A 27,901-nucleotide genomic window follows, 5' to 3' on the forward strand; every position below is an offset into this window, starting at 1 on the left:
AGAAGTTGCCAAGATGTTTTGCAATATGATTGAACCATTTTACTTTCCCATAGATAATGAGAGATCCAGTTGTTCCACATTCTCATTGACATTTGCTGTGGTCCATCACTTTAATTTTAGCTTTTCTATTAGGTATGTAATGGTAGCTCATTGTGGTTTTAATTTGCATTTCCCAAGATACTAGCAATGTTGCACATCTTTTTACATGCTTCTTGTCAATCACTATCTTTGCTGAAGTGTCTGTTCAACTCTTTTACCCAATATTATTGTTTTTTCCTGATTATTGCATTTTGAGAGTTTTTAAAATATATTATGGATTGAAGTCTTTTCTGAGATATATTCTTTGCAAATATTTTCTCCCAATTTATGACTTTACATTATCTTAACAGTGTCTTTCAAAAAGCAAACATTTAAATTTTTGGTGAACTTTAGTTTATCAGTTTGATCATTTATTGATTTTGCTCTTTGTGCTGTATCTAAAAAATATTCTTATAATTCAAGCCACAAAAATTCATCCTATGTTTTATATTGTGGTCTATTTTGAGTTATTTTTTTTAATATGGTGTGAAGTAGGGGTTAAAGTTCATTTTTTTTTTTACATATCAATATCCAACTATTTTGTCACCATTTTCTTAAAAAACTATCCTAAAAATAAAAAGTGTAACTTCTTCCCCTTACTTTACCTCCTTTTACTTCTTTTTATTCCAACCTAAATGCCCTTTTTTCTTTTTCCTGCCTTATTACACAGGCTAGAACCTCTAATTTAATGTTGAATAAAAGTAATGAGAGCAGATATCCTTATTTTGTTATTCACCTTAAAGAAGAACATTCAGTCTTTCACCATTAAATATAATTTAAGATTTTTTTTTGTAAAGTCCTTTATGAGATTGAGGAAGTTTCCTTCAATTGCCAGTTTGCTGAAGGTTAGTTTAGTTAGGTTAGGAATAGATTTTGAATTTTGTCAAATCCTTTATCTGCATTAATAGAAATAATCAGATTATTTTTCTTTTTTAGTTGGTTAATACAGTGAATTATATTGATTGTTTTCAAAAGTTAAACCACATTTATATTGCTAGGATAAACCCATCAAACCCAGGTCATGATGTGTTATGTTTTGTATGTATTATTGGATTAAATTTGCTACAGTGGTGTTTAGAATTTTTACATCTGTGTTCATGAGGGATATTGGCATGTAGTTTTCTTGTAATGCCTTTATCTGATTTTGGTATCTGGGTAATGGTGACCTCATAGAATTAATTGGAAATTATTTTCTTGGATTTTCTGAAAGAGTGTGTGTAGCATTGGTATTTATTTCTTAAGTTTTTGGAAGAATTTACCATTGAAGCCATTTAGGCCTGGAGTTGTTTTTCTGGGAAAGCTTTTAATTACAAATTCGCCTTTACCAATAGTTATAAGGCTACTCAGATTATCTTTTTTAGTGAGTTTTGATAGTTTGTGTTTTTTAAGCGATTTTTCCATTTTATCTAGGTCAAGGATTTGCAAACATTTTCATAAAGACCAGAAAGTAAACATTTTAAACTACACAGGACAAAATCGAGGCTTTTATGTATGAATAGTATTTATGTAATTATTTAACATGTACTCACTTTAGATTATAAAAACCATCCTTAGCTCATGGGCAATACAAACAAAACTAAACTAAATTAAAATGAGAACAGACATGAAGTGTATTTTTCACCTCAAATACTGAAGATTTTATCTTGAGAATTTTTAAAATATTCTATATCTGTATGTCATTTTTGCACATATGGGAGAAACTGCTGAAGCCTAACACTATTAAACATACTCCCTAATGTCCTGTTTTCCATCTGGCTTGTGGGAACAGAACTGTTGCTCTGTGAGCAAAGGATACTGTTCTTCTGCTCTCTCAGATGGTTTGTTCTTCACATGAAGCACTATTCAGTATTTTGCTAAATCCTCAACATGAACTTTGCAGTTCTTTAGGATTCTCTCTCTCTCTCTCTCTCTCTCTCTCTCTTCTTTTCCTGTTCTGCAAACTCTAGCCACCTTGGTCTTCTGGCACTATTAGCTCCATCTGCTCAATTCAGGGAATTCATGAGGCTGCTCTGGGTCATGGCCAATAAATTTTCAAGGCAGTAAGCTTGCTTCACTTTTTTTACTCATCTCACAGGGATTACTGTCTTTTGATATCTGTTGTACAGTGCCTTGAAAACCATTTATTCATATGTTTTTCCTGTTTTGTTGTTGTTGTTGTGTTGTTATTAATGTTGGTTATTTCTGGCAGGAGAGTAATAGGATCTCTGATATTCATTTCTAGCTCTTTGTGTTTTTATGTAGATTGAAAGAACCAGCATAACTAGTTCCACAAAAGCTAATTTTCTGTGGTTGGGATTTTGTTTCAAAATGCAGTGAATCTATATATATTTGAAATGAATATTTTGGTAATGTTGATGTAACCAATCCATGGACATGGTATATGCCTGCTTCACAATAATTTAACATTTCTCAGTAGTGATTAATGATATTTGTAGTGAGCTTGCAAATTTTTTTAGATTTATTTCTAGATATTTGTTACTTTTCTGTATTTTAAATTATATTTTGATTTTATTGCCTATTTCTATAAAAAGGAATGCAAATGATTTTTTATCTTGATGTTTTATCTGATGAGCTTGATACATTTATTTATATTTCTGATAATTTATCAAGTCATCTACTATTTTATTTTGTTCTTTTAATACTTATACCTTTCATTTATTTTTATTGCCTCATTGTATCGCCAGTACAATGATGAATAGATGTGGTAAAAGCAGACATCTTTATCTCATTTCTCTTCTCAAAGGAAAACTTTCTTTTCACCATTAAATTTTGTGTTTATTGTATTATCCCTTTTATTACTTGCTTATAGAAATTTTCATCAGGAATAGATGCTGAATTCAATAAAGTCTTTATGCTTTATCTATTAAGATGACCATGCTCTTTTTTCTTTACATTACTAGTGTGGTAAATTACATTGATTTTCAAAGTTAAACCATCTTTGTATTCTTGTAACAAGTCAGAGTTAGCCATCATATGTTATCCACTTTTGTATTTTACTGGATTAGATTTGCTGCTATTTTTTTTTTAGCATTTTGGCATTATTATTTATGAATGAAGTTGATCTGTAATTTTTCTTTCTCATAATGTCCTTATCAGTTTTTCAGATTTTTATATTTTTCTGGCTTCTTAGAATTAGTTAGATAGTATTCCATCTCTTCTGTTCACTGAAAGAATTTTTGAAATGGCATTATTTCATTATATTATCCAGATGGTGCACCATACAGGCCTGGTGTTTTGTTTATTTTTAGTTACAGATTCAATTTCTGTAATAGTTAATTTTATATTTTTATACTTATTTTGGTTTACAATAACACAGGTATTACAGAAAATGGAGAAAGAATGGTCTTTTCAGTAAATGGTGATGAAACAATTAAATATCCATATGGAAAAATGAAAAGCATACCCTCTATTTACATCATACATAATAGTTAGCTCTAGTTGAATTGTAAATCTTTATAAGAAATGAAAATCAGAACAGCTTGTAGAAGATTAAGAGGATGTTAAGAAATTATGTCTTCAACAGGACAAAATAGTAGTAACCATAAAAGTAAATATAAATGGGATTAGATGAAAATTAAATACATTTTTTTCTTCAAATGACATCATTAATGAAAAGGCAAGCCATATAGTGGGAGAAAATACATGCAACACATATAATTTGTCAATGACTGTTACATAGGATATGTAAAGAACTTCTACAAAATAATAATAAGGCAAAGAACCCAATAGAAAATGAGCAACAGACTTGCATAGGCAGTCCATGAAAGAAGATATTCAAATGCATTGTGAGCATAAGAAAATATGGTCACACTTATTAATAATCACAGAGATTAAAAGTAAGTCAATACTACACACCTACCAGGATGGGTAAAACGTTTAAAGATTGTCAATATCAAATGTTAATGAAATTTTTGGACAATGGGAACTCTCATCAGTGCTAGCATGAAAATAAATTGATATAACTACCTTGGGAAACAGTTTGGCATTTTCTAGTATGCTTGAAGGTAAGCATGACCTGTAACTCAACAGTTCTACTACTTATGCACCAAAAGACATAAAAATATTCATAGAGAAATATTTCTAATAGTTAAAACTGCAAACAATCCATTTGACCATTATCAGTAGAGTGTATAACTCAATTGAGGAATATTCATATAATGGAATAATTTTCACCATTGTTTCTATATTATAATTGTCATATCATTAAGTTATCATGAGATATTTATTCTAAGCAATCATTAGTGTTTCCTTCATCATAGTTACAACTCAGAAACCATTTTGGTCCTATTAATGAGAGATATCCAGAAACATAGTAGTCAAGAGTTAGGATTACTTTATAATCATATAAAGAAGCTTCCAATTTCAATTTGGAAGCTCCCAATTTCAATTTGGTGCTAGAGAGAAAAGTTGATCTATTTATTCATTTTTTTTCTCTCTATGATTGTATGATTGTAATAGGATCTGAAAAACAAATGTTTTCACATGCCCACTGCAGTCTATTTTCTAGTCTTGTTAGTGTTTCTTCAACATATTAAATAGGTGACTATTGGCAGGAAGAATAATGGCCTGCAAAGGTATCCATGCCCTAATCCTTGAAACCTGTAAGTATATTATATTACATGGCAAGAAGAAAGTAAGGTTGCAGGTGAAATTAAGGTTGCTGATCATGTGACCTTAAAGTAGGACAATTATCATGTAGTATCTGAGTGGGCCCAATGTAATCTCACAAGTGTCCCAAAATGTGGAAGAGGAAGGCAGAGGGTCAGTGTCAGAGTAATGAGATGAGAAAGACTCAATTAGCCATTTCTGGCTTTGACAATGGATGGGGGGGCATGAGCTAAGAAATGCTGATAGCCTCCAGAAGTCAGAAAAGGCAAGAAAATAGATTCTCTGCTAAGGCTTCCTAAGGGGAACTCACCCCCAGCAAAATATTTTAGCCCAGTGAGATCCATTGCCATTTGTGCCATTACCACCAAGTCTGTGGTAATTTGTTATAGCAGCAATAGGAAATTAATACAGTAACTGAGTATGTTTCCTTGGGTATAATATTACATAAAAGTGAAAAGCATAACTGAGTACATTATTCTTTTTTTTAACCTCACAGGATTTTGGAGCCATATTTTTAAAAGAGACACTATAATTTTTTTTAAAAAAAACCAAATGGCACAATTGGATTGCCAAGAAATACCTGGAAGAGTAGAAGAAAATAGATCATGGTACTCAAATTCACCTGTATCTACAGGGAGACATAACACAAGGTTGTGATTTTTAGCCCCAATTTTGTAGGTAATTATTAAATAATAATTTAAATCAGAGTACTTACCTCAAGAGTGCACGTGTGTGTGTGTGTGTGTGTGTGTGTGTGTTCAATATGCTGATTGAGCTAGAAACGAGAGTGTATTTTTCTCTAAAAATTGTTGTCAATATACTTCAATAATTAAATAAATCAAAGTTAAAGCTCATGGATAACTACCTAAAGATTTTGTCAGTTGCCCTAAGCTTAATTTTTAATTAAATTAGTCAAAAGTCTTCTTGGAGTTGTTGAAAAGGAGAATTATAGAATATGAACATATATGAGGAAAACAACATAAAACAAAAATCCTTTAGTAGTAATGGATATTTTAGCACATTTTACAAGTGGAGAGGGATAACAAGCAGGTCAATTTATCATAAAGATTTTAGATGGCAAAATTTGTTGAAAAATGTGTTTTACGTGTTTAACATTATATAAATAGACTTCCTTCCTTACTTATTTCTTTTGACATTTAACTATTTTCATATAAGATACATCTCACATCACTTAGGAGAAATTGATATATGTTACATTTTATTCAAATTATAGTTTCCATATGTTGTACTTGCTCATAAAATATCCCTTATTTGAAACTTTAAATATAGTCGTAAGAATACCTTTTAAAACAATATACATTTACATGATAGGTTTTAAAATAATATTTTTAATTATAAGTAGAACAGTCACTCAGAATCTTTCATTTCTTTAGAAATGAAGGCCATCTCTCTCTATATATAGCTGATATATAATACCTACACATATATGAAAGGAGTTACTAGATATTTGCTCTGTTACATGGAGCAAAAATAAACTCATTTTTAAAAGGCATATAAATTAGGGGATAAAAAGAGTTCTTGGTTTAACTCTAAGATCTGAAACAAAATTAAAGAATCTGTTTTTTTTAAATGCTTTGAAACCAGCTCATAAAGAAAGAAAAGAAGACTAAATTTGGAAGTAAATCAAAGGAATAAAGTGGAGCAAACTGGATATATGAAAATGAAAATGCTAACCATCTAAGAATGCGACCTGTCTGGCTTCTTTTAAAACCACAGAAATATGTGCTTTGCCGATGAATTCAGTCTGACATTCAAAGCTGAGAGGCCCACACCTGGTGGCAACAGGGTCCGCGGGCAATCTGACTCCTCAGCCAGACTTCCCACACTTTTGGTGAACAAGTGAGGTGGCAACAACAGCTGGAGTGTCGTTGTGGAACAAAAAACATTTGGGGGGAAACGTGCAGATGTATACCGGCCATGAAACTATGTGAAAGGTCTTACAATTTGAGACATTAATTAGAAAACAGAACCGTTGCAGAGAATTTGAAAAAGATTTGGCAATAAGATTACATTCGTGAAACCAAATAGCCAATACCATCCTCCTCATCTTCAAATAATGCATTTTATTTCCCAGCATGTTCCATTTCTAATTCAACAAACTCCTATCAGTGTGCTAGTTGTGAATATGTACAGTTCTTACATGATAAAGGTTTGGTATAGGAACAAAACTTTTTTTATATAAGTTCCTTGTTCTGGATTTTATTCTTTTTAACATATTTATAATTTCCATTTGTTCTAAATATGCTACATTAGAAAACTTATGAGTCAGTAAGATTTACAATGAAACCTACTAATTCTGATCTTAGAATTATGCAGTAATGTGTTTCTGTTTACTGTCTTAATGAAGATTTGGCCATAAATATTAGAACTTAGCATTCATACTGATATAAAATCCAGTCAGACTTGTCATCCTATTGGTACAGTATGGTGATAAATACATGCTTTACAGAAACAAAGGTAGGATCCCATAACCTAAGCAGTGGGCTAAAAATAATTATTTACTTTCCTACATATTTACTCAACAGTTAGAATGCTTTGTTATCCATAGTATTTGTACAGCACCTTCAATGTACCAGTTACTCCCGGAGGACATTTGCTGTTTTATTTTTAAAGTCTTTACATTTAAAGCAGATTTAGGTTCATAGCAGATTGAGAGGAAGATACAGAGATGTCCTGTCCACCCCCTAAGCAAACACTTGCACAGCCTTCTCCATTATCAACACCCCCCACCAGAGCGGGATGTTTCTTACAATTGGTGAACCTGCACTGACACATCATTACCACCCAGAGTCCATAGCTTATATTAAGGTTCACTCTTGGTGTTGTGCATTTTATGGGTTTGAAAAAATAAGTAATGAAATGTAGCCACCACTATATTATCATGTAGACAATTTTAACTGCCCTGAAAATCCTCTGTGCTCTGCCTATTCATCCCTCCCTCCCAACTTCAATGGATTTTTAATGCTTACAGTTACTCTTCAGTGGACATTATTAATTCCGTTTTGCTGATGGGGAATTTAAAGTGTGGACAAGTCACATAAGATTCAAACTTTATTATACATGACTTTTCAGTCTGTGTTTTTTCTCAATCTCTTATGGCTCTTTTCAACCAGGGTTCCAAATAACAGCTTCATTGTTTTGTTTTTTTTTTTCTTTTTTTGATTCTGTGCTGTCATCACTGTTAAACTGAAATGAACTTTACTTTCTCATTGGAGAATAGTTTTTTTGGCACTATGTTCATTGGAGATAATATAAATCTTGCTTAATATTTTAGAGTGTCATCTCAGCTGTCAGATTTATAACCCAGCTCTGACCCTCCAGTGTTGTGCCCTTCAGCCTGCTGCTTAACGTCTGTCTCTGTGCTTTCAGTATTTGCATCTATAAAATGGGGGCAATAGTTTTCAAAGGTGTGTTTTAATATTTAAATGACACAGTTAATGTAACTGCCTAGCACAATCATTATTATAATATCATTATCATTATATGTCATTATATATCATTATATATATCATTGTGTAATCATTATTATAAGAGATAGATGGAAATGGGTATAGTAGTTTTAATGCTTACAGTCTCTTGTTCTTTCCAGCTATTGGTTTTTAGAGTAGGCTATTTAAAAGAGGATTCTGGTTATACTTGTTATTGGGAAATCATTTTATTGTTTGCTACAGAAATGTTGGACTGTGAGATAAGGAAGTGCTCCATTTTTTTCCTTAAATGAACACTTTATGGTTTGGGTATCTCCAAGAATACTATAAAAACTGAAATGTTAGCACGTTGTTCTATATTATTTATTTTTATGTTAGCCTACAAGTTTTGCCGGCTATGAACAGGAAAGTACAAGGAGTTAGTTTCCAAATATCTCCTTTTCTAGCACAGTTAAAATTGAATCATCAGTTAATATTTCACTTACATTTTATTCTTATAACAAAGTAGTAAATATTATTCAGATTATAGGGGGTTTTAGTCATATTTAAGTGTGATTATTTTTAAAAATTAAAAATTTTAGCCTTTACATTAAAAAAGGAACCTCCAAAAATATATATTTGCATTTTATCAGAACTGTGGACTGTACTGTTATAAGCATCAATTAGATTTCTATACTATGACTTAGGTGAATTTCTGTTTTTAAAGGTTAAAATACTAGGAATAAAATAGCTTCACAGATTAACATTCAAATCCATTACAGTCACTATCTGATTTATTGCTGAAAACAATTCTACAGAAATTTTAAAAGAAGTAATTATAATATCACCCCTTTGTAGGTGAGAATACAGAGACACAAAGTAGTACTGAGTGACTTGCCTGGAAAAAAAGCCACTGGTGGTAAATAAATGTTTATATTCTTGATTTAAAGTCTTCATACTTTTTAACACACCAACAAGCAGAACTGTATTCTGATTACACATCTTTTCTCTTCCAGAATATCTGGTACAAGTCATTTAGCCAGAACCAAGGAGTTCCCATTTTCAATGTCTGTACAACAAAGGCATTAGGCATAACTAACTGCTATCACAGGCATCTTTAAATGGGCTTTGAAAGAGACAGTTTTGATACTGTAACAGAAAACATCACAGAAGCAGAAAACGGTATTTTATTTGATGAGTTTAACAATATCTGAACTAATAAATTAGCTGTCATCCTTGCCCCGTGTGGAGATAAGGGGGATGAGGACATGCAGATGCTTTTTTTGACATGATAATTTGCAATTATCCCACGAAAAAGCACAGTTGTACTGATAGATGAAATATTTTAGAAAGAAAAAACGGACTTAAATGGAAGAATTTTATTAGGTTTTTGAAATGACATTGCTAACAATAGGGCTAGGGGAAAAATAAACATGAAAACATTTTAAGTAGATAGTAGGGATGCAACCTAATACCAACAACCTAGAATGTCCTTGCTGTTTTTACTCACTTTTGCGTCATATATGGGGATGTAAACAACTTAATTCTAAGGTTATTGTTGCAACCTTTTCTGCTTTGTACTTTGATCAGAAATAGTGTCTGAACTAAAAATGAGATACCTCTAAGACTTCAGTGGCTTGTCATAAAAAGATGTTATTAAACATTAAAAAAATGCAGTAACTGCATACTCTGAGCTAGAAAGACACTAGAGTGATAAAGAAATGTACAGTAATATCAGGATCACTCTGATCTTGAACATTCATTTTCAAGTTGAACAAAGTTTTTGAATCAGTCTCCTTTGCTCTTAAGTATTCACATTTCAAGTTATATAATCAGTTTTACCATCCTATATTTATTTTCCGGACCAGTCAGATCACTGGTCTGGAAAATAAGGCATCATGTCTTTTCCCAGGGTCTGAACTATTAGCTAAATCATCCTCACACAGTTCAGTGTACCTAAACAGTGGTATAAGGCTGCAAAACTGATGGTGGAAAGCAATTTCTAACTGACCCTTAAGGCAATTATGTTAGGGCTAGAAACGTGATTTTTGATTACACCTAGTATCATTTTCAATTTAAATAGCTATAAATTACTCATACCTTTTTTTGAACAGCAACGATTTTTTAAATCAGTGAACTCTTCTAAGAATTGAAGAAATGTCCATATGTTTATTATATGCCCCATGAAACAGTTTCTTTACATGCTTTCATTATTTCTTGGGGCCTTGATTTTATTATGTGTAAATGTATTTTTATCTTTTTTACTAAGATATCCTATAAAACAGTCAAGTGACTGTGATTTAAGACCAGCCAGACATAAATGATAAAATAATCGTTTTGTGGCATGCTTTAAGATAAAGATAGAGTTGTCTTAAAATATGAACAAATGTCATATTTAATCCTGCTAATATGAAAACTAGGAGTACCAGGTTCATTTTACACAGTCCCAAAGGAGACCTCAAATATCCAAATCCAATTAGAGCTTTCCGTTTCGCTAGAGACTTCAGAAGGCAGAGAAAGATAATCTTGGCAGCACCCTGGGAGTCCAAATACTCCTAACTAGGCAGGGGGTATTAACTTTTTTTCTGGGTGCAGAGGAGTTTGGGATCAGGTAGGAAAGGCAGACAGGTATACAAAGCAGCAGAGAAAGGTTGGAGCAAAGCAAATATGGAGCATGAGTTGCCTAGCAAGCAACAAGACCTCTGTTGCAGTGGGAACACTGGTACGATTTATACCTCTTACAAATCCCATACTAAGTTTTCAACAGTTTGTCAATAAAAAGTGCATGACATACTCTGATCTGGGTGCAAGCAAGAAGATTCAATATCACGGTCTCCTCATTGAGCAAGCATTTCCTGTGCATCTGCTATGTGCTAGATATGTACACTTGACTGAAAATACAAATATCAATAACTTATGGTCTCTTTCCTTGAGAATCTCACAGTTTAAAGTAAGTGGCATATTTGTAGACAGTTCGTCAACTTACAATGATAAAATACAGAAACCATATTTTAATAATACTAAAATGTGAAAACAAGCTTTTATGCATGCTATAATTTTGCATATCAAGTATTTCTAAGAAAATGTAAGCTTCCATGGCCATTTTTCTCAAATAGATTGGCACCGTATTTTGTATTACTTAAAATTTGTTATTTGATTAGTTCTATTAGCCATAGGTTTTATGTATGTCCTCACCATTATTGCACTTTATTTTGTACATAGTGAGATATCTGTCATATATGAAAAGATATGTTACCAGAAAAGTGGAAATGTTATTGAAATTAAATTTCTGTATTCCTTTCTTTTAAAAAATAAAAACTATGTATATTATATATTCACACATACATATATACATATATTAGTTATAAAACAAAATACATAAATGACATATTTTTGAAGAAAGATCAATATGATTTATGGGAAATAGTTAAAGAAAAAATGTCATCCTGACATTGTCAAGATAAAGTTTATTCTTGGTTGGAGAAGACAGGGAAGAGAAAGGAATCAAAGATATCTTCAACATAGGACTGCAGGAGGACTCATGAAATGATGGTGTAGATGCAAAGAACTTGAGGGAGGCAGAATGGCTGTCATCTTTGAAGAAGGAGATAATATATGAAAACTTCCCATGTTTAGTATAGGGAAATGCTGAGAGAGATAAGTGGGAGTATCTTGTAGCTGTTGAATTAAAATGCAGAGAAAGTTCAAGGATGTAGGGGAAAAAAATGTAAATCCCCAGGGGTAATAGTTGAACACAGAGAGTGAATGATGTCTAAGGAGAAGCACAAAGGCTGCTTGCTGACTGAGGCACTTTAGGGATGCATTAAATGTTGATTACAGCATAGCCTGAAGTCTTGCCCATGCTCTGCTCTCCAGGCCCTGTTCCAAGATGCAGGGCTGGTTTCACACGGAGGAGGGGATGCTTCTTACAAATTGGTGCAAAGCTTTCATGTGCTCACTTACTCCCATGCCTACAAAGCTGTGTCCACTCAGAGAGGGCACATTTTTCTAATACGTACAATGGCGCCGTATCAAGGACATATATACAGTGGTGCCATGTAAAGGCTATACATGCAGCCCTGATGGCCTGGCTCCAGGGTTGTGGTGACTGCCAGTAAAAAAAAAAAAAAAAAAAAAAAAAAAAAAACATTGCTTGGACTTTGGCATACAGTAGGTCATCAACACATGGTGTCATAAAATGTGGAACTGACACTAAACAGAATCAAGTGACTCTAGCCATCTGTGCTTGTTCAAAAGGTAGTTTAAGGGGCTTCCCTGGTGGCGCAGTGGTTGAGAGTCCGCCTGCCGATGCAGGGGACACGGGTTCGTGCTGCCCTGGTCCGGGAAGATCCCACATGCCGTGGAGCGGCTGGGCCCGTGAGCCATGGCCGCTGAGCCTGTGCGTCCGGAGCCTGTGCTCTGCAACGGGAGAGGCCACAACAGTGAGAGGCCCGCGTACCACCAAAATATATATATATATATATATATATATATATATATATATATATAGTTTATGTAGTTAAAAGGCGAAACAGTCGATGGAGTGGATCATGACCAGCTTTTTAAAACATACTGAAATAATATAGAATTGGAAATATCAAACGACGGTAAATGACAGAAGGGTAAATATTTTTTATGAAAATGTTGTTTCACTGTATTTATAAATATATCCAGTCATGGGGATGTATGCATTTCCTACCATAGGCAACTGTAAAAAAAAAAAAAAAAAAAAAAAAAAGTTTGCAAACCTTAACCTAGGAAATATATAGTAAAGTAGAAGAGTTATGACAGTATCAAATTTTCTAACTCCACATCCAGATCACAGTTGGCTTTGCAATCTATATGGTCTGGGATAGAGGTAATTATGTTAGATCACTCAATATGGGTGTCAAGGTATAGTTAATGTTTCAAGAGCAAAGAGTCATTGTCAGATTTATGGTCTATTCCAAAGGCTTATGGTTGCCAGAAACCTGATTTAAATATTTACTATGGCATTTGTGTGATAATTTTAAACTCTAGATATTATTTACAACATATATAAAATCATAAACTGCCCATGGGCACAGATATAGTTAAAAAAGTCTGAATAACTATTGTAAAATTTAATAGCTTTAGAAAAATCATGGTGCAAGCAGATGCTTTACAAAAAAGCCACATTTTTATTTCAGTGAAATAATTCATATGAGGATATGCCTCCAAGTAAGCATCTTTCTTAAAAGGTGTCAGAGATATTTCAAATAATTAGTAAGCAATAGGAGGTGGGATTCATCATTGTGTTTTTCAGGATGTCTCACTTATTAAACTATAGATGTTATCTAAAGTTAGCCAGTATTCTTCAAAATATGATTTTGAATGGCTGTAAATTATCACATAATTCAAAATATTTGTAATGGGTATTTAGGTGCTTGCTTATTCTTACCATTATATAACTTCAGTGAAAGTTCTTGAACTAAATTTTGTCGTATCTTTGAACCTTAGAATTATTACCTAGAAGGGAAATTCCTGGGGAAAAAGATGTTGCCATTTTTTCAGGCTCTTGATTTAACAGTGAATATACTTCTGTTAGCAAGATATGTGAGTGCTCCACCTCTGGTTCAGTATTCTCTTAAGTTCCTCTATTTTTTTCTTTACAGTTATGGGAAATTGTTGAAATGTTAAAGTAATGTAAAAAGAGTTCAGACCAATAAAATCAAAGGGAATACAAATTGAACTCCATTACTTCTGTAAATTGCTACTTTTTGAAAAAAAAAAAAAAAAGGTCATGATACCATGTTGCCCACCAGTCCATACACTGTTCTAATACACTGTTCTAACACTTTTCCCAAGAGAAAAACAAATCAAAAAATCAGAGTGGAGGCAGAATCGGAGTAAGATGTTATGGAAGATGTTCATGGATCTTTGCTTTTTCTGCCCTATTGCCCCAGTCTAGTTTTAAAACTTTAGTAGTAGCAAATAAGGAATACAGTGTGGGATAGTGTCGTAACCAATGACCATGGACTATTTATTGATCATGAAATAACAGCAAATCTCTAGCTTTAATAAAAATGGTGGTAAGAATTTTTAAAGGTATCATGCTAAATTTATAGATGATAATTGACCTTCATTTGCTCTTTAATTTGAGTTTCTTTATCAGTAAGGATAAATATTTATTTGCAATTTTATATGTTGAGTTTCTTTTGTGAATTATATACTCATTTCTAGTGTCAGAAAGGTACAAAATATCCATTATAATTTCTGATTTCTTCTGTCCTGTGCATTATTTAGAAGTTTTTGGGGTTTTGTTTTTGTTGTTTTCTAAAACTTTAGATAATTTTAATTAAAAAATTTCATTAACTTTTAATGCTGTTGATAACTAATTTAATTCACTGTTGTCAGCAATACTATTTTATATTATATATTTTGAAAAATAATAATGGGGAAACCTAATTTAGCATGAAAGAATTGAAAAATAAGGAAAAAGTAAATTAGATTGAGGAATCTGAAAAATGAGCGTTAAACTCTTGCCTTCCCCCAAATTAAAATGTAACATAGAATTGAACATTAGACAAATACTGCTTTTCATTGTTAGTTTGATATCAGGATGAACTTGTTGGCTGATAGAGAAATAAGTTTCAAGTCTGTTGCCATTTCTTGCTCAGATATTAACACATTTAGGAATGGATAATACAATGAGAAAACCTAGGAGAAGTTGGTATTACCAATGTGGGCATCAGGAACAAATATTACTCAGGCATGAGAAATCTGTCAGAGCCTAAAACTGAGTGCTGAGAAGTTATATAAATGTTCAGTGCTTTACAATGCAACAGAAGCAAGCAAAATCCTAGTTTAGCTAACAAGAAAATGCAGGCAAAACTCTGATAGCTTTTGCATTTCAGTAACATCTGCCACATCTAAATGTAGTGAATATAGAGGTGAAGGTTATGATCACAAATTAGGGAAGGCATCATATTATCATAACATATGTACTGTTGGATACCAAAGGTAATTCCAAATTATATTAGAATATAATGTGTAAAAAGATTAGAGTCAATTTTATGATAAAGTACTATGTATTTGTAGGGTAAATGTTTAAAGTTTTAATAAGTGTAGATTGGCTATAGTTTTTTCCCAAAATATTTTATCACATTGATGAAGTGACAAAATTTATGACATCTTAAAATTAAGGAAACAAGGTTTCATAATAATTAAATCAGGCTGGCAGTAATGTGGGTATTTTTGATATTAAATGTGCCATCCCTATTTTCTTTGTCCTCTGATTTATTTTCAAGGTTGCTTTAATTTAAAGTTTAAGTGTGTTTATTATTAACAAAATAGTTGGATTGCAACTGTAAACTAATCTAACAAGCTGTGTCTTATAATGGGGAAATATGAGTCTTTTCCACTTAGCATAACAGTTGATATATTTGATTGATATTTTTATTCCATCAAAATTATTTCATGTTAGCTGTTTTATTTTTACTTATAGTTTCATTTTTTCTTTTAATTTTTTCTTAATCAGTTTACTTTTCATCCCCTTTCCTCTTGTTTTTCTTTTAAAATTAAATTGTAAATTCTCAGTCCATTTCCTTTTTCTACTCATAATCAAATTCACATTTTTGTACTTTACCAAAATTAGGTGCACATTTTGTACTTTCTTTTCTACAGTGTGCTTTACTTGCCACTGTACTCTATCCTCAGCCTGACCATGGTAATATGAACCCACTATATCCAGACTCTTAGGTTTTCCTTTCAGTAAATTTTTATAAGAATCCTAATTATCTTTTATATTGCACATTCATAATCATACAGTCATCATTCATTTGAATTTACATATTGCAGGTTTTGCTGTCTACCATTGTTACATCTCCATCTCATTTTCCCTTGTTGAGCTCTGTCTCCTAAATTCATTATTATTTGATTCAAAGGTATCTCGAATGTTTTCTTCACAGAGTGCATGGGTGATCTACTCGTTGAATCCATGTATTTCTACAAATGTTTTTCATCCTGATGAGTAAAAGATTTCTTTGGCTGGTTAGAGAACTAGAGAACTGGTCTCACAGTCATTTTATCTCAGTGACTTACACATGGTATCCTACTGTCTCTCAGTTATGTTAGCAAGAACCTGATACTATTATAATTGTTTTTCCTTTGTAAACTGGCAAATTCTTTTGCAACTGAGAGCTTGTTACTGAACCAAACTTGGGTCATCTTGCCCAAAGTGTAGCAAATCCAATCTGCTGACACCAGGTTGTGGTGAAGGAAAGTACAGCGTTTATTGCAAGCAAGAGAATAGGCAGCTCATGCTCAAAAGACCTGAACTCTCTCATGGCTTTTAGACAAGGGTTTTTAAAGATAGTGATAGAGGAGAGGGTCGTACGATGCACGATCAGGGCTTCTGTACACAGAAAGGCCCCCCCGCACAGTCCTGCTTGGTTTACGTCCCCTCTTTTCTTTGATACTCATCAATCCTGAGGGGAACAGGGGTAGGACAAGAAGGGGATAGAGAAATTAATTGTAAACTCAGCAGGGGAACTCAGTTTTAGGGGGACTCAGTTTCAAGTTTGTAAGATTTTTCTATCATGGATTTGATTTTCCCCGGAATATGTATCATTTAATGATTAGAAACAAAAATCAATAAAACTAGTTTCTCAAAAACTATTTCATGGCCATCACTCAAGCACCAGAAGGACTATATATAAGAGTATTATTCATTTTTACTGTTACAGTTGATAGATACAATGAAATGAAAAAACTTTAGAATAATTTATAATGTGAAATAAATGTATGAGGATTTTTATCCTACCGTTTGTATCAAACGAACAAGAGAAGTGGTTTCCAGTGTCTAGTGATTTATTTTTCTCCTGTTTGCCTACTCTGATTACACTTGGTTTTGCTTGTTTGCTCTAAAATGTGTGTGTTAATAATTCCTACCAAGAATGGACTAAAAAAGTGACAGTAGTATAAAATGAGAATATTTTCTTAAGTGCTACATTTCCCTTGGAAAATAAGTAAATGCAAAAGCAGCAACAGAGACCATCCTATACGTTTGTTTGTTTGTTTGTTTTTCCTGGCTTATATAGCCTTTGCAAAATCTGTTCCATAGTCAAAGGCACACTTCTTTCATAAAATTTTCAAGTGATACTTGTTGCTTCAAACAATGAAAAAAACACACATTTCCACTAAATAATTTTTTTTCAAATAATAAATACCCAGCACGGACAATTTATTCTTATGTAATTCTACTTTCTTTACCATGGTAAATTCTAACATTTTGCATTTGATGTGTCTGACTTTTCCTTTACTAAATTGGACTTATTAATTTTACAGTTATGGGAAACATACATTTTATACTATGTGTTTTATAATCAACAGTGGTAACGTAGGAAGTATATCTTCAGCACTGGATTTATTTTTTTCTCTGTCTTCTTAATAATTCTGCATATGTCAGTATGTTTATGTGGAAGGGTGGGTTATGTGTGTATCATACTCATATTCTGGGCTGCACTTGAAGAGTCAGGTGCAGAAGAAATTCCCAGAGGGGAAGAAAGATATAATTCCAAGTGTCTCCTTTGATACCTTTCCTTGTCTTGTATAGCGGTTGGTAATGGCAGTTCCAGCGTGGAAACAATAACTCCATTACTCTTCTTGACTGACTGAACCCATTCTGGTTTCATTGCAGCTCTCCTTTTTTTCTTTCCCTTCTGCTGACCTTTTTCTCCCCCTTACCTCCATGACTATGTGTTTACCTTCATATTACCCAGAAAAATATAAACCATAGGAAGTCCATAATTCAGGGGGCTCGTAAGGATGATTCTTCTAAGTTCATTAAAGAATGCTGGATATGAGAAGAGAATTACCAGTGTTACTGAAAACAAATGAGCCCAGGAAACTGCCTTGGGGAGAAATAGGAAAAAAAGCGTGTGAGTTGCCCCATCTTTGACTTAGAGGGCCTGTTCCACAAGTAATCACACAATGGTTATAGTCATTTTAGTGTTCAAATTTACGGAGCAATACTGGCAATCATGTCCAGAGGGAAAATGTGTATAAGAGTGATGCTGCTGTTAAAGTTCTCTGGCTTTCAAGTTGTTATAATCAATTTGAGCCCAGCCAATAATATTTCAAGTGCTAGAAAAAGAAAGGGGAATATTTTCTCTTTTTTAATTATTTTTCCCCATCTGTGGTCAATAGATTGAAAAATGGAAGAAAAACTAAAATCTTATTCAGATTCTGGAATGCCAGTGACCTATAAAGCTAGTAAAATTCTACATTATTATACAGGAAGTAATATAATTCTATGCTTTGTTGCCAAAAACATGTCATTACTAGGGTACTCAATATCACTCTTGAATTTGGAGAATTATATACCCACTACTTATGCCTTGTTTAGAAGCACACTTTACAAAATACACCTCACTCTACAATACAAAGATATAACTTGGTCTTTAGAGCCAGGCATTCTTAAATATAAAAACCACATCCAACAGATTCTCTAAACTAGCATGATGTAATGCATCTGGGCTTTAATTTCCTAATAAATAGAATGGGGATAATATCAATTATTGTGTTATTGTAATGATTAAATAAACTAAAATGAGCCATCTAGCAGAATGCCTGAAAAATGTTTCCTCTCTTCTTTCAGATTATTCGGTATAAATCATGCTGATCTAGTTTTTAATGTAAGCCAATAACTAAATATAAGCCAATAACTAAATCAGTAACTAACCATCAACCACAGGAACAGGCTGCCCAAAAACATATTGACAGAAGATATTTCTGGTATATTCATCTGTGTATTATTTTAAAGATTTGTGTAGTTTTCCAATAGGCTGGACTGAAGCAAGTGGAACCCCAAGGAATTTTCTGGTCAACACTGAGACCAAACACAGGTTAAGGGGCTTCCTTGGTCCTTTCTCTCTACCCTCACATCCTAACCTCTGGACTTTATCACTCAGTTGGTAGGAAGAGGCAAACTCAAGTAAGTAGAAGCTACAAAGAACAACAACAAAAAAAAAAGGAAGAAAGAAAAGAAAAAGGAATAACAAGAGAGTGTATAATGCCCGAGGCAAAGTTCATTTAAACTACTGAGATCAAAGCAGGAGGAGTCAGGAGAAAGGGTCCATCTAGAGATAAGGGCAAAGGAAGACAGCAGGCTTGTTCCCTGCACTGGAGCCTAGTAAATGCCAGGCTCTTGCTTCTGACTCACCCTCTGGAAAAGAAGGGAGTCTTGAGCTCCACCTTGTGTTTAAACAAGTTATGGCTTCATGGTTGACTATCCAACTGTGGATACTCCCATCTGAATGTCCTAAAGGCACCTCAGTCTCTCGATGCTTAAAAGTGAGTTCACTCTCTTAGCCCCAAAGTAAGCTCCTCCTCTGCTTCTCTCTGTCCTCGTGAGTCAATGTAGCCAACAAATCCCTCCAAGTCAGAACCTGGGAGTCCTCACTTCCTCTCCAACTAACTCATATCCAGTTAGTCTCCAAGCCGCACTAATATTTTAAAATCATTTTATTATGAAAAATTTCAAAGTCACAAAAATAAAAATAAGAATGTAAAGACCCAGGGACTTCCCTGGTCGTCCAGTGGTTAAGACTTTGCCTTCCAGTGCAGGGGGTGGGGATTCAATCCCTGGTTGGGGAACTAAGACCCCACATGCCGTGCAGCATGGCCAAAATAAATAAATAAATGTAACTTTGAAAAAAAAATACAACCTTAAAAAAATATATAAAGATCCACATGTTAGTCATTATCCAGATGACACAGTTTTCAGTTCATGCCTAATCTAGGTGAATCCTACCCACTTTCCTTTCTCTCCCCAGATCACTGACTTTTAACATGAAAATATTTCTGATCTAGCCCACCCTCCCCCCTTTCTCCTTGACTCTGTTTTGTTAGTTTTTCATGTCTTACAGCGTTTTAGCAGGTCTACCTGGATCTTAGCTAATTTTCCTTATATTTCAAAAATTGTTTTGAAATTCAAGTCCAATCAGACTTCTCCACTACATAAAATCTGATGATGGCCATCCTTTACCCACTGAATTTAGTCTGAAATTCTTAGCAAGTGTTTTCCCAGTTTAGACCATATCTGTCTGCATAGATTCTGGCCCTACATCCTCTACCTTCATGGCCGGTGTTCCACAATATAGTTCTCCTCTAAAGTATGATGCTTCTGCAGGCTTCAGGCATTTGGGTGAGTTCTTTCCTTTGTCTGAATGGATCATTGGGGCCCCTTTTGTTTGTCTGAATTCTTCTTACACTTCAGTGCCTGGCTCAAGCATCTCTTCCTCTTTTAAACCTTCTGTGTGAATAACCTTCTCGCTTTTATCCTGAAAACTTGCTGAGGAAACCGTCTCTTCTCTGAGTTACTAGTGTACCGCTAAACACCTCATTTATTTGTTATACCTACCGCATCCTAATAATTTGGGTTTTTGTCTGTCTTCTTCAGCAGCCATGGATCCTGTTATGTGACAGGCTGTGTGTATGCCTTTGTTCTTGTAGTGCTCAACCTGGTGTATTAGGCTTGAGCCAGTAAGAATTTTTGCTGAAGGAATGCTGAATATTTCTCCTTATTAACATTTTTTGATAATTTTTAAATAATTTACCTTCTCTTTAATGGTGTTATAATGAATTTTTCAAGTGACATCCTAATCTAAATATTTATTTTATAATCCCACAAGAAGTATAAATATAGAGTCACAGAGAGTGGGTAACATAACTGCTAAATTGATTTAAACAATGGAAATAAGAACACAAAAGAAGCAGACATATATTTTCCTATATTGTACCCATTCAAAGAAACTTTCTCCTTGAAACTTAATTATTATGGAGTTAGACACTGGGAAGTTTAAAACTATTTAAATAATTCAGATTTATATATTACTTCAGAAAGATAATTTTTTTGCCTGTCTCCACTATCTTGGGGGGAGAGAGGCAGTTACTTTCAGATAAGTGGTATTTCAAGGAACAAGATTGGAGTCAGACCATTTAGGGAATTCGCCTATATTGTATATCCAGTCCAGAAGATTAGGAGATAGATAAGAAAATGTTTTTATTTCCAAATTCTTGATAAGGAAGCTAAGAGGTCAAGTGCTCAAAACTACATAGTAAGGAGAAACACAAAAATCAGTGTCAATCTTTGTTTTTTTTTCTTCCAGTTAATGTGTTACCCAAGACTTAAAAATATATTGGAGTCAAATACCATATCGATACATTAATTTGTTTTTAGAAACACAATCAGGTGATATAAAGTGGCTCATTTTCTTAGACTCGACCAATAACTCAGACCTAGTGAATTCTTTTCCTCAGTATTTTTGCATATCATTTTTGCAGTTATAGACCACAGGGATACAATCTTCATCATTCTCTGTATTACCAATAACTGATCTGAGAGCACAATTTCTTTTAAAATTAATATAAACTTCTCCCAGTATGCAGTGAAGGGAGTCAAATTTTGAAATAAAAATGGAAACTTTTATTTTAATAAGAACTCAATTACATGCTCCTATGTTAACTTGCTTTAGAATGTGAACTCTGACAGCAGGGCACAGATCCTGACTTTTTGATTAATTTTTACTTATTTCCCAGTGTAGACATACTCACATTTGGGAACTGGGAAACTCCATAAATATTTGAGTAACTGAATGATTGAATCAAACCCAAAGTGTGTGAAATATTTTTCTTTAACTTGATTTAGGTTCTTGTGTGTCAATTTGTGAGATACTCTCAGGTAATTTTAATAAACTAGTCTAATTTATTTTGAATGCATACATAGACCTATATGTTTGCTTTCTCAGTATATATGTGCATATAGTCATATAGAGTTGCATAATATCTCTGTATACAGAATCGATAAATTAATAATACACACATGTTAATAAAGTATTAACTCTTCAACATTTTATATAATGGCCATTCATAATTTCTCTTACTTGATTATCATATTTTCAGCAATTTTCCTTAACTCCTCCAACATTTATACACTTTAACTTAGGGGTGACAAATGCCTAACCAAGTGCTGAATGTGAAAAAAAGTTTTAAATATGCTTTTCAAATTTAAAAAATTTTAAATCCTCTAAGTGAAGTATGTACTTCCTTATATCATAAGCCACACCACCTTCTATTGTTTGACACTTGGTGGAATCAGACTTTAAGTTACCCGCCTGCCTGGCCTAAACAAGCTTTTTGAGAGCTCAACCTTTGCACTTACATGTCTCCAAGTAGTTGGCCTCTAAGGGGAGCTCAAAACTCTTCTCTTGGTGCTCTATCTTTCTACTCACCCAAGAATAAATCAGGTCACATGCTGGGAATTAGAACTTTCAAAGGGGCAAGGGATTGAACCCAAAAGAGGCGCCAGTGGGAACGTGGAAAGAGACCTGATGCCATAACATGAAAAACTATTAGGTGAGAGGCTTGGCCTAGCTTTGCTCTAGACATTGGAGAAAATGATCTTGCTTCTTGGGGACTGACCAGTTTTCTCATGAACTGGTTTTTCCAAGCAATTGAAATGGTCTTGTACCAAAAGTAGTCTGGGTCCCTGAACCATTGTGGGAGAAGCCACACCATCGACCTGAACACTAACCTTGGCCTCTGACTAAAGCAGCAAATAATCATTTATTGTGCTGAATCACTACATGTTGGGATATATTTGTAGCAGTTGGCCTATTATAATTAATGTAATAAGTGAAAGTGATAGAACATATAAATATTAAAATAAAATTATGGAATAGAGATGTATAGTTTGAATATATTGCAAGGATAGGATTTGCAAATCTTACCTGACTGTCCATAGTAATCATTAAAAAAAAAACAGAGAGAGAGGAATTCACCTCTAGTTGTCTGTCATATACTAACTTCTATACTTATATCTATAATGTTTGAAAATGATTAAGTGGAAATAAATTTTACATTAGAGATAGAATACAAATAGTTTTTATTTTCCTTCTGAAATCTCTACCTCAATATCTTTTCTTCTCTCAAAATAGACCCATAATCCATTAGATACATTCTTACCTTATATATTTGCTTTTTAAAATGATTCTCACAGAGGCAGCAGGATGCAACAGTTAGGAGAACAAGCTTTGGACCAAACTATTGGCTCTGTAACTAAATGGCTGTTTGACCTTGACAAGTTACATTTCCTCTCTATGGCTTATTGTCCTCATCAGTTAAGAGAATAATAATGGTACCTGCTTCCTAGAACTTATGTAAGGATTAAGTGAATTAGTATTTATATAACACTTAGGAAAATCTCCAACCCTTAGGTATCAATATACATGTTCAGTAAGCTGTGTTTAAATTAAATGTTATACAAATCATCCTTTTAAAATAAATTAACCTTATTTTGATTAAAATGGAGAATAGAAATTCAAGACATTTTCCAAACTCAACTCGTACCACTATCCCCCTATGATTTCTCCCTGTGTCCCTGATTAGGGTTCCCTCTACCTTCAGAAACATCTCAATCACCCTTAGACTTGCATGTTTGCCCAAAATTTTGCTTTCCTCTTAGTGATTCTCTTCTCTCTGTCTAACAAATACTTATTTACCTAAAATTAGCCATTTCGGGTCTGTTAGTTTCCTAGGGCTGCCCTAAGAAACTAGCACAAACTTGGTGGCTGGAAACAACACAGATTTGTTCTCTCACAGTTCTAGAGGCCAGAGGTCTGAAATCCAGGGGTTGGAAGGTCCATGCTCCCTTCGAAGGGTCTAGGAAAGAATCTTTGCTTATGCCTTTCTAGCTTCTAGTGGTTGTTAGGTGTCCTTGGCTTTTCTTGGCTTGTAGCTACATCACTTCAGTTTCTGACTCTGTCTTCACATCGTCTTCTCCTCTGTGGCTCCATGTCTGAATTTCCTACATAGTATAAGGACACCACTCTTGGGGCCCTGCTAATTTAGAATGACCTCATCTTAACTTGATGATATCTGCAAAGGTCCTATTTCCCAATAAGCTCACACTCACAGACACTGGGGATTTGGACTTGAGTATATCTTTTTGGGAGACACAGTTCAGCCCACAGGAGGATCTAATGTCTCCTCCAGCCCCTCATAATCACTTCTGAGAAACACTTGTTTTCTATTTCATTTATTTGACAGATACTATAGATCTGATTTTTAAAAATGGTTTATGAACCTATATATATATCTTTTCTGATAAATTACAGTATAAGAGTATAAGGGTAAGGACCATGGATCATCATGTAATTATTTTTGTATTTGTGTACTCTTCCATATACAGTACAATACATATGATAATGAATAAATGAAGGGATGCAAACCTAGTAACACAAAATTCTTCTGGGGAGTAAGTGACAAAAATAAATGGCACATGATTAGAGTATATCAATGTGTAATCTCTGATTTTTCATTTTTAACTTATGGTATGCTTTTGACTGATTATAAAAAGTATTATAATTTCACAAATAAGATATTCATTGACATAATAATTGAATTATGTGTAAAAATTTGAAAAATAATCCAATATAGATTCAATAGCTATGTTTAGTGTTTTTGAAGTAAGAGATTCTATTTTGCTTTGCAAGTGCAAAGGTTTCACATTTAAACAAGAATAACCAAGTATGGAATGTGGATTCTTTTTTTTTAATTTATTTATTTATTTATTTATTTATTTGGCTGTGTCAGGTCTCAGTTGCAGCACATTGGCTCTTCATTGCAGCATGCAGGCTTCTCTCTAGTTGTGGCACACAGGCTCTAGAGTGTGTGGGCTTAGTTGCCCCGCGGCATGTGGGAGTTTAGTTCCCCAACCAGGTATCAAACCCACGTCCCCTGCATTGGAAGGTGGATTCTTAACCACTGGACCACCAAGGAAGTACCTGGAATGTGGATTCTTATTATTAACTTCTCTTATAAATAAACATCACATACCTAAAACTATTTAACAGGCAAAATTCCCAAAAACTGATGGAAACTAGGAATTCATCTCAATTATATAAAAATAATGTTTTAAATTGATTTGTCCACAGATGATAATGAGTGTGGAAATTTAACGCAGTCCTGTGGTGAAAATGCTAACTGCACGAACACAGAAGGAAGTTACTACTGTATGTGTGCACCTGGTTTCAGATCCAGCAGTAAGCAAGATAAGTTTATTACTAATGATGGAACCATCTGCATAGGTAAATTCAACTATATAACTTAAAATTTGTACCTATCTCTTATTGCTTATACCTCCAGAGATTAAATAATATTCAAACCAAGTTCTGTCAGTCCTTGATTGTACCCCGTTGTTAATACTATCAAAAACTTCATTAATTCCCTTAATTCTCCAGTATGGTGTCAGTTACTATGGTATATTTATCCAAGGGTATAAGAAAAATATTTTTTTTTGAGAATATCAACCAGTTTACCAAAAAATAAATAAATAAATCGTGAAGTTATGAAATCTAGCATGGTGGCAAACAACACAATAAATGTTTACACTTTAAAGTAATATATTAACTCTAGAAAATTATCATTGGTATCACCAGATATTGATGCTTATATAAATATGAACTCTGAGATGGGCCCTACATTTTTCTAGAAGGTGCTCAGGAAAGCATTACTTGTGAAAAAATTGTCCTAGTGCTTTTACTGCTGCCTGCCGAAAGTTTGTCACACATAAAATCTGCATTCTGTTTTTCTAAACACTATAGTCCTATTTAGAAAATCATCTCAGATTCACTAAAATGTCTTCTGGAGGGTTATTAATTTCAATTCAATCCCTAAGTGAAATATTGTGAGTCTGAAGAGAGTATCTAGATTTTTTTTTAATGTCCTTCTGTTGTATTTTGGTCACACACTTGATTTATCAGATCCTATAGTCTGAGAAAAAAATAATTGCATAGAAATTTCAGAGACAAATTCTCTGGAGCCAAAGACTTTAACTTTGAAAATAAATTATGAATCATCTTAATCATGGTTTCTAAGAAACTGTCCAGTTTACCAACAGCTGGTATAATTATGATTGATAATAATCTACAAAATTAACAGATGAACCAAGGCCCTGAGAGTTAATTACATAACCAGGGGTAGATATGAGACTTGAACTCAGGACTGTACATGCAACATGGGCAGGAGTAAGGTGCTGCTTCTACTTTCCATAGTTAGATGAATGAGAGATGTCTAAATCAATATAGATCACCCTAAAGCCTTTGATGAGCTTCTAGTGAGGTTCTCATCAGTGAGTTAAGGAGAAATCTGGCAATGTTATCATTAACACACATGATAGTCAGGAGATAATGTTCAAAGAGAATTTATCAGTGAAATGTCTGTATCAAAGAAATTATCCTGTCTTATGTACTTATGGTTCATAGCATTTTCTCTGCTACATAAACCAGGTAGATTTTATTCTCATATTATAGCCAAGGGAAGTGAAGAGCTATTCCAGATTCACACATTTAGGGTAAAGGGAAGATTAGAATCACAGTCTTGTATCTAGAAAGCCATTGGTATTCCCACAGGAGTCTTAAATGGGTGGCCATTTAAATCTCACATGAATCTGGATCATGCAAATGCAGTGGATCAACTTTGCAAGGGCATAAATGATTTAAAATATGAGAAAATAATGCTATTTCTGTTGAATTATAATTTTGTCTTTATTGTTTGCAGCAAAATTTTTATTGGATTATAACATTACAATATATGCAAGAAATTAGAATTTTCCCAGAAAACCTAGTACCCCACTCTTTGTTCTTCTCAAACCTAAACTCTTGTCTCTAGTTTTAGAATGTTATATAATGTGTGCCTATTTTATCTATAGTAGATAAGTTCGAAATATGTACCTGTATAAGCTTTATTAGAAAAGTTCTAGTTAATGAAGAAATGCAACTTATGACATCTTAATCACTGGAATTTAATACAAATTTAACTGTGCTCTCCATTCCCTCTTGTCTCTAGAAGACATCTGTCTTTTCATCTGATAATGTTTACTTTTAATATGCCTCAGTTCACAAAGGGATATATATTTCCCTCTCTGTATTCCTTGAAAGTAAAGAATTCCTGTTTAGAAAAAAATTAATCACAGATACAGAGAAAACACACACACAAAGATAATTGAAAGCCAACATTTTATGGGGTTGTAATATATTTGTAATATAAGACTCTTTCTCCCAGTACTCAATTATTATTGAGATACTGTGGAAGGGCCCTGCATTTTTACTAATTCCCCTTTTAGCTATTTTAAGTAATCAGTAAACAATAACTTAGATTAAAACCCAATACCCAATATTGAGTCCTTCAATTTCCACCTGTTTTGTTTGATGGATTATTTGGTGAAAAAAGTCATTCTCTGGAAAATTGTTATTTCTCACCAGTTTTGTTTTCCTTAAAGATTAAACTTTTTTAAGAAGCAGAACAGCTATTTCTTTTCCTTTTTTTTCCCCAGTACTTCAGTAATTTTCCTTGTGCACTGTGATAATCCTCAGGGAATTTGAACAGAGAACAATAATTCTATTTCCTTTTTACATTAGTGTATCACCTTGTAGTATATTGTTTCTGATTTGAAAGTTTAGCTGATCCTTAAATTTGACATGTCTGGTAATTATAGTCATTAAGAACCTCTATAAAAACATAATGAGGAGGAACCAAGATGGCGGAGTAGAAGGATGTGCTCTCACTCCCTCTTGCGAGAACACCAGAATCACAACTAGCTGCTGGACAATCATCGACAGGAAGACACTGGAACTCACCAAAAAAGATACCCCACATCCAAACACAAAGGAGAAGCCACAATGAGATGGTAGGAGGGGCGCAATCACAGTAAAATCAAATCCCATAACTGGTGGGTGGGTGTCTCACAGACTGGCGAACACTTATAC

General features: G+C 33.6%; 1 protein-coding gene across 1 annotated transcript in view; it reads left to right on the forward strand.

Annotated features, from left to right (window-relative positions):
• ADGRL4 (adhesion G protein-coupled receptor L4) overlaps nucleotides 1-27,901 on the forward strand; it is a 121,529-nt gene that overhangs the window by 39,525 nt on the left and 54,103 nt on the right. Inside the window, exon 3 of the mRNA XM_082666513.1 lies at nucleotides 25,070-25,222. Coding sequence (XP_082522639.1) covers nucleotides 25,070-25,222 — 153 coding nt within the window. The remainder of the gene's footprint in view (nucleotides 1-25,069; nucleotides 25,223-27,901) is intronic.

The sequence above is a fragment of the Grampus griseus genome, assembly GCF_964374135.1.
Source record: "Grampus griseus genome assembly, chromosome: 1".
Taxonomy (NCBI): domain Eukaryota; kingdom Metazoa; phylum Chordata; class Mammalia; order Artiodactyla; family Delphinidae; genus Grampus; species Grampus griseus.